Source organism: Pistacia vera, unplaced genomic scaffold, assembly GCF_008641045.1.
Source record: "Pistacia vera cultivar Batoury unplaced genomic scaffold, PisVer_v2 Contig607, whole genome shotgun sequence".
NCBI classification, from domain to species: Eukaryota; Viridiplantae; Streptophyta; class Magnoliopsida; order Sapindales; family Anacardiaceae; genus Pistacia; species Pistacia vera.
The window spans coordinates 12,122-21,093 of record NW_022196454.1 but is presented as its reverse complement, the minus strand read 5'-3'; the positions used below and the strand labels follow the sequence as shown (position 1 = coordinate 21,093).

The 8,972-nt window shown below is 37.2% G+C and overlaps 1 protein-coding gene and 1 pseudogene across 1 annotated transcript; one reads left to right on the top strand and one right to left on the bottom strand.

Moving 5' to 3' along the window:
- Positions 1–2,200: 2,200 nt before the first annotated feature.
- Positions 2,201–3,175, top strand: LOC116110561. The gene is made up of 2 exons (XM_031396768.1): positions 2,201–2,881; positions 2,972–3,175. Exons 1-2 carry the CDS (start codon positions 2,282–2,284, stop codon positions 3,173–3,175), a joined length of 804 nt encoding a protein of 267 aa, XP_031252628.1. The 5' UTR covers positions 2,201–2,281.
- A 2,523-nt stretch (positions 3,176–5,698) lies between these two features.
- LOC116110584 lies at positions 5,699–7,633 on the bottom strand (annotated as a pseudogene).
- Between the last annotated feature and the right edge of the window lie 1,339 nt (positions 7,634–8,972).

The following is an 8,972-nucleotide window of genomic DNA, read 5'->3' as shown; positions in this document are numbered from 1 at the left end:
TTACACGATATGATAAAATGCAGGGGCTTTTGGGGGAAAACACTGCCCTTTCACTTTCATTCATGTTGACAGGAAGCGACCGCGCTAATCGCTATAGCGAAATATCACGTGCTTTAGCTGAATCGAGACCGTCAAACTCCAGTACGTAATGAATCACACGGTAATAAGGGTTCCAGCTCACGTGACTGTGTTTATGTAGGCCTACTCTTGTGGAATTTCAGCCGTGTACTGGCTCAGATTATTATTATTATTATTTTATTATCTTACTATTAATTTTTAGTGAAATTTTTTGAAAATGATGTGAGACTTAGTACTTCCAAACCAAGAGAAAAATACCACTAGTCGTATCGAACAGACAATTCCAATTTACACATACAATTCAAACAAATTAAGAAATACACATAATATAAAAGAAAATATGTTTATTATTATATTTTTTAAATAATATTTATTTTTTTTCACTATTTTAAGAAAACAAAAGTAAGCACATTCTCAAAATTTTTCTTTTAAATACAAGAATCAAACTTGTTATTTTTATTTCTAAAATTAAACTTTAAAAACAAAATCATAAAAAAAATACTATACTAAGTATTAACTAAGTTAGATCGTGGTCCGTTCTTTTTTTCTTACTTTTTTTGGTCTATTGTTTATTAGTCTTTGAAATTAAAACTTATACTGTTAGGGTATATTTGGTTAAGGGAATATTGTATTTGGTTAAAGGAATATTGTATTACTGAGAATATTATACTAATGGAAAGATAGATTATTGGGAATGTTTAGGAAAATGTCTTTGGTTGGTTGGAATAAATTGGTGAGTATGTTATATTAATATGTTTAGTTGAAAGGAATAAATTAATTGGTATATTATATAATTTGCTAAATTGCCTACATTTTTAAATATTAATATAATATTATTTTTATTATTATTTTTTGAATAATTTCCCCCTACATTTCAAATTTAGCTAAAATACCCCAGCAGTAAAAAAAGTTTAAAACTTAACAAAAACACCCCCACCCACCCCAAGCCATTGCCGACAGCGACGAAATTGGAGATTGGGCTATTTTCGGCCATGGATTTGCGATCCATGGCTGGAAACAGCCTTATCGACGCACGACTGGCCAGATATGGCTGGTCGTGCGCCATTTCGTTACCGCTGGCAGTGTTTTCCGGTGGCTAGCGGTGGTGGCCAGATCCAGCTACCATCCTTGGGTAATTTTTTTAAATTTCAGAGGTATTTATGTCTTAAAAACGTTGTATATAAAGATAAAATAGTCTATTAGCAATTTATATATTGTTTTTAAAACTAGGGCATTATTGTCCTAAAATTTTATTAATAATAGGTAAAATTATAATAAAAATAAGATTACCAAATAATCTTAAAATATATAAGAAAATGAAGATTATCAGATTACTTCCTGTATTACCAACAATAATTATTATTGGTATTGAAAGATTATCGGAATCTTATATTACTTGACAACCAAACGTGATAATCAAGTAATATAAAACGACTTTACCTCAATAATCTCATATAACCTTGACCAAACACACCCTTATGGTTATGTTGGATACAATGTATATCAAAGTCAGTATTTTCTTGTGACCATTTTTTTTTTTTTTTTTAATGAGAAACCGTTTGAATACTTTGATTATTTTCTTAAGTTGAAAAGTCATGTTGGAGGAAAGAGATCAATCCAACGTTTCTTCATTAGTATATGATTTTGATTTTATGTAAAAGAATAGTACCAACTTCATGAATAATTATATTTTGCTTACCATTGATTTATATGATTGAGGCAAAAATTAAACAAAATTTATGTAAAATGATTATTTTGTCTTTCGTATTTTACATGGTTATATGTTCTGTTATATGACCCAATTGTAAGCATGACATTGCTCAATTATAAAATAACGTTTTTACTTAATTCAACGATAATAAGAGCACTTGTCAACATATTATTAAACAAATTGTATATTCAATCTATTTAAAGAAAATTTTTATGTAATATCGGACTTACTGGAAAATAGTAGCCAAGGAAGGCAATAACAGTCAACCAACAACAATACGTAGAAATCTATAATTAAAGCACGTGAGCCACACCGAGTCATATGTACCACTTTGATCCGTTGCACACTCAACCAACGGCCGAGATCGTAGCCGTACCTTCCTTTCTGTCTTCCTATAAAAATCAATGAGAGCGCGTCTTCTCCCTCAGACCACCAACTCCATACGAGTGGAGAGTTGAGATCTCACAGCTCCTCTCAAACTTACTTTCTCTAATGTTCAACCCTTGTGCTTCTTGTAAAAAAATGCTTCTACGAAGCTCTTCAACGCCGATACTGAATTCGTGGATACCAAACGCGAAAGAGTCGTCTTCACCGGAGCTAGAAACACTTCACCAAATACAAAGATCTAAATCCATCACATTAACAGCTTCGTCTCCAACTCCTCAATTTTCTCCTCCACAAAGCGATGATTCTTTTAAAATTATGACGAGAGCGCTCTCAGAGACCGATCTTCGAAGCTGTACTGTGCCGCCCTTGCCAAAGAAGAGACTGTCCAACACATTTATCAGTGGAGTGGCAGTCGCGGAGGAAGACGAAATCGGCACGGCGGCTTTGGATTGTAGTTTGTTTTCGAATTCTGGATTAGCGAGTGAAGAGGGTGACGCTCGTGTTATGGTAGGTGGTGGAGTGTACGGTGGTGGCGGGAAGATGTGTGGTGGTGGTGGCAGTGGATCGAACGGTGGAAGTGGAGATGGAAGGTGGGAGTCAAATAATAATGGAAATGATAAAACTGATGTTTATTATCAGAAGATGATCGAAGCTAATCCTGGAAATCCGCTACTTCTTAGTAACTATGCCAGATATTTGAAAGAGGTAAATGTTAATTCAAGATTATCACTTTAATAATTTAAAAATACAATTGCTTGTTGTTTGTGCTGATGGGTTTGATGGATGTGAAAACAGGTTCGCGCGGACTTCGTGAAGGCAGAGGAGTATTGCGGGAGAGCAATTTTGGCAAACCCAAATGATGGAAATGTTTTGTCTATGTATGCGGATTTGATATGGCGGAGTCATAAGGATGCTCCTCGAGCCGAAGCTTATTTTGATCACGCTGTAAAGCTACTCCTGATGCTGGTGGAATCATCTTTAAATTTTATAAATCTCTGATGTAGTTAATGGGAAAAGAATGGAACCCGATCTTAACCATGGACTATTAATGGGTACATGTTATACAATTCTTAAAGAAGGTGACTACAGATTGTAATAATTCTAGATCTCGCGCGGTTAGAGGCTGCTAATTGAGCATAAAGAGAGTTGGTTTTTCTTGAAATGATAGTTTATTTATATTCTTTATGTAAATTATGACGAATCTAAAGTTGTTTTTAAGTCGGGAAATGAAGAAACAAAGATTTGTTTGAAACCTGCAGTGGTTGGTGATATAAGTCTGACTTGTAGCCTTTTCTTATTGTGATTTTTTACCTTTAAATTGATTCTAAGAGTCAATGGGTTGACCTTGTTTTATTTAATTTGATGGTACAGTTAGTTCTTGCATCATCATGCTCGATTTCTTTGGGATGCTGAGAGGAAGAAGGAAGAAGATGAGGAGGGAGAAGAATGAACCAAAACAGCAGCACCTATTATTATTTCCCATGGATTTTCTTCTGGACCTTCTCCAATAGCTGCTGCTTTCTTAGATTCTCCCCACCTGTTGTCTTTCTTGTATCATACAGTTTGGACATAACCTTCTACCTTTTGTTTATACCCCCTGTAGATTTCGTTAACCTTTTCCTGGCTTTTGAGACGAGTTGTATTTAACCTGTAACTTCTATTTATGTTATTATTCTTCGAGCCATATCATGTAGTAGAATAAAAAAGATAAAAGAGTAAGTTTTCCCCACCCAAAATTAAGTTTTCCCCCCAATTTCATTATTCCAGATTTTCATCCTTGAATTAACATAAATTTTCGTTGTAATGGTTAAAGGGTAAAATAATCAATCCAAAACCCCATAATTTCCTACCCATTACACTGCTGGCACTGCCATCGGCTGTTCAGCAGGCTCCTCGCTGGTTCGGACCACCAAAATCAGCTGGACTCAGCTACCCTCACCTTTTGAAGGTTGTTTGAGTGTTTTCTTAGCCAGATTTGCACCGTTTTCCTGTGACCCGTCTTCAACCCATTCGATGGTCGTTTTTGACCTGATCTGGTCGGATTTCGACACACCGAACCCCCCAAACACTTCTATCTAAATCCTCACATCACGCTCACCAAAACCCCTCTCTATTCTACCCCAGCGCACGCTCAATCGCTAACCGACGGCCTCTTGCACTTGTACGCAAACTCATTGTTTCTCGACCATTTTCGTCCATTTTGGACACCCATGAATTCCCCCCATCGCCACCATTGAAACCTCATCCTCGCCCCTTCTACACATCAATCAACCTCTTCTGACACCCCCCCCCCCCCCCCCCCCCCCCCAAGCTCCTCGTTTGCCGCCGCAAGTCGGTCGCGTTAGGACCCCCAACCCATTCCCGATTATCCATTCACGCAACTGCTCTGGGTTGCTTGGATTTGATTTTTGGAACTGTTTGAAAATGATTTTGCAAGAGTTTTTTGTTTGAAGTTTGCTTGGCTATTGATTAGAGTTGATTTATTGAATTTTAAGAGATCAGATTGTTGAAAAGTCGGCCATTTTCCACCCACCCATCAGCACCCACCATCTTTTTTTGTTAAAAAGCACAACCATCTGTTTGTTAAAAACACCACCAACGTGGCCTGGGTGGCAGCAGTGGCGATAGCGGCTATGGTGGTGACAATGACAATGACAATGGCCGGAAGAAAAGAAGAGGAAGGGCAGTTTGGTAATATACCCTCTACGTCAGAACTCTGCAATCAATAACCTATGGTACTTAAGGATGAGAAACGTAAAATAATAAACAGGTCAAAACTTGCCATATCACTAACAATGAATGAATTTTTTGTTGAAATTTCTCTCTCCACTGCATCACTACTACAATTTATTCTTGAAACTTTGCTTTTTGGCAAAGGATTGGCTTGAATTATTGAAGAACATAAACCTTATTAAATGCCCAACAATCTAAATATATCGTACGCCGCCAGGGTGTCAAATCCAAATTACAGTATCAGACTATATGAAATGCGGTTTCAGAACCACATACTGTTGTAGCTCAAGCTAAGCCTCAGTGGAATTGATTCTCTGTTGATTGTGATTTGAAATGCCCGAAGAATTCTTATTGCACATGAATGAAGGGTTTTTTCCGTTGACCTTACTCAGTGCACTTCATGTTTTTTTTTTTTTTCCCGTTACTTCCACTATTTATTCATGAAGTTGGAGATCTTAATTGCTGGATATTTTATGATTTTTGTTTTTGCTAACTTCTGCCCTTTTTAATATCGTATCATTTCATTTGGGCAGGGTACTTTTGCCATTAGCCGTCAAAGAGTACGATGAAGAACTGGTAGGATGACATGACAGATTTGAAAAATCAACAAACTACAGAATTGGAAGTAGTTCATCAATCACACTCATTATAATTGCAAATGATTTTTTTGTTATTCACTAATGGTTCTTTTTTTTTTTTTTGGGCCTACATGAGATAATCCAATATCTAATTGAGACAGCCTAATTTCTTCCAGCCACAGTTGACCATGAGCCTGAAAACTTGAAAGCTTCAAACAATCAACCAACCAAGAACTGAACCACCAACCCGCCCAATTCCAAGGACAAAATCATCGACAATGGCAGCTTAGCTCTGCTTCTGCAATAGGCACCACTTAGGAGTGAGGATCATGACCACACTTGTCAGATACCCATTAGTCAACCCGAGCATGAATGTCAAGCTAAAAAGGTGCTTCACTTCTCAACCTTGGGTCCATGGAGGCCAACGCAAAAGTGGATAGACAAAACCCTGGCAGTGCCAGCCCATGTTGCCTTTTTCACACTCTTCGAACATATATTGCAGTGAAAGACTTCCCCAACAAGTCCGAAACATTATAACTGTGATCAGTAAACAGGATACCATCCTGAAGAAGCTTAGATTCCAGTTTTTCAGCAATGAAACCTGGGAAAATTGACAGAGTCACTATGTATGTAAGGAGAACCCCAAAAGCGGCCACTGAATTTTCTTTGCCACTGTCCAAAACTTTTGCCTCGAAGAAAGTGGATCGCACTGACACTATGAAGTCCGTAATGAGTTGCGAATGATTGGTAACTTGTTTAACAACGTAGCAACCCAGACAGCAGCATAGCATGACGACTGTGCTGACTATAAAGTAGAAGTGGGCACTTGTTCGAAGACCATGTGAAGTCTGTGGGATGATGCTTTTGTAACAATCCTCAGATGGAAACGAGAACACCTGTTACAAAAAAAGGGTTCATTAGGACACATTACTTGATTTGAGTTTGACTTGGATTCTTCTAACCTGTCACCTGATATTACAGGTTATTTTAGACAAAAAAAACTGAAAGCACTGTCTAAGTGTTCTATTCAGATGATTAAGCAGAGCAGCCAGATGGATTAGTGCAAGGAAAATTATTGCCATTGAAAACAATCTAATGGTTTTATATAGAACATCAGTCTCTTCAATCATAATATTTATAATAAATTGGTATTTTTGCAACAACATGCGACATCGTTTTGGAACTGCTTAGACTTTCTCGGAGTGATCCAATTATTGTACCAGAAAGTAAATTGGTGAGTGATGATTAGAAAAACATAAAAGGTGATCCCATAGGAGGCATTAAGGATCTCTCTGCTAACGAAAACAGTGAAAGTGAAAGAATAGCTTCCGGATTCCTGGTAACATAAATTGGAGGCACTACTTTAATATTTCGAGCATGCACCTTTAAACTTCTCGCAAAAAGCAAAGCATGCTCATGTCGTTTAAGGCCTTTCTTCCTCAATTTGTTTCAACTGATCTAAAAAGTATGCTTTTTTTTTTTTTGGTTCTTCCATTAAAAACTAGTTCTCATCAGCATATTTGCTGACATGGAAATAGATTTATTTAGTGTGTTTCCTATTTTTCTTTGAAATGTCTTAACCTCTTACTGCAGTGTTCATGTATTTGTGGTACATTGATAATTCAAAAAGATATGAAAATAGGAACACAAGAGAAACGTTTTGTACCTGAAGAAGCTGTTCCAGCAAAAACAGCTTGCATATACCTCTTTGGAAGTTTCCCACCGATCCTAATCAAGCTTCCACCTATTAAGCCATCAGCTAAACCACAGATCACAACTGATGCCACTGTCACAAGCCATATGCTCCATTTGTCCCGCTGTCGCTCCAGCTCGGTCTATAATTGGAGGCACCACTAGAGAGAGAACAAACATGGAAAGCCCCAAGTCTCATTCTCATCTATAATTCAGCTTGGAACTCCACCCACCTCTGCTGACCACTAAACTAGAACAGTAATGAGAAGTCATGTAGCCACAGAGAAAACCTTTTCAACATGCCTAGCTGGATAGAGACTACCAAAGTAATCAACTGCTGTTATAAAAACATTCCAAGGAAGCAATTCCCTGCACCAAGAAGGAAATGGATTATATAACAATCTTGTAGTGTCTCTTGGCTCAGTCGATCTGTAACACTCTTCACAGCTTCCATTTTTTTGCATTCTTGCTAAACAGTGTTGTGTTAAAATTTCAGCTTTATTTTAGCGGCGACATGTACATATCGAATTGACTAGATGATTAGAAAGGCATAAACAAGCTGAGCTGATAAAGAGATCGAACTAGCTAACTGGGGGGCTAAGCTTGTGAAAAACCACAACTTATTGATATATATATGCAATAACTTGGTTCAAAATATGATGACTAAATTAATCTAGCAACACTAAACCAGCTTAAAGTAAGTCGGGAGCTGACAGCTCAACTTACTAGGACCATAGATTTGATTGATGGGTTCGGATTTGGAATCAATGAGGCTGATGGATGTGAAAATGAATGGGTGGGGACGGAAATGGATGGGCGTGTTTAGAAGAAGTAGCTTTTGATTCATTCAATTGCTACACATGCTGGCATTGTCCTTTGCTAGAACCTTAGCAGAACTGAGGTAGTTACTGGCGAATATCTTTATCCCTGATTTAATGGTTGTCACTTGCGTCCCATTAAGGGTCAGGCCACTGATATTTGTCCAACTTACTATGCATAAATATGATTATGAAAAACCAATATTCTCACAATCCATTAGCTTCTTGATGAAATGCAAATGGTCAAAATTATTGATGATGGTTAGGAGGATTGAGCGGCAAGCTTCTTCAAAAGTACTACTTGTTCTTGTGATTGATAATGGTGGTGAGAAATAAAAGAAGAGTTCCTCTCAAGGAGAGCAAGAAGTAGTGTAGCCATTGGTTAACCATTGATCCGCGTGCAGAACTTGATTCTCTGCTGTAATATCAAAGAGATGTTGATTTGAACTTGAGAGAGGTTGTTCATTCCCTATTTGACATGTGTCTTTTCTGTTATTCGTTTCTCACTTTATATTGTATTTAGCAATTAACCACCAACCATTGCGAGCTCAGTGTTGTTCAGACTTTAGAGACAGAGGTGACCCAAAACTAGCATGCCTTCACAGGAAAGGTTAGGCAAGTACAAATTTAGCATAAATTTTTCTGGTGAAGCTGCATTATTGTACTTGTACATTTCAACTAGTTGATGGGAACAAATTAAGACATGATTGGCCGTGCGTATGTCCAAATTGTGTGGCATTACAAAGCACCTTCCACCTGAAAACAACTCAGCCGGCCTATTTCAACCTCTGTCATCCACTTCACCTTCATGAAGCTAATTTATGATCAAATATCTAGGATGCGTTTGAGTTATTATTTCTACTCATATTCTCAATCTTATTTCCTAAATATTGTTTGGCACATTATTCTAGAAATATTAGTCTATTTTTTTAATTACTTTTAGACCCCTTAAGTTTATTAATTTCATTAAATACC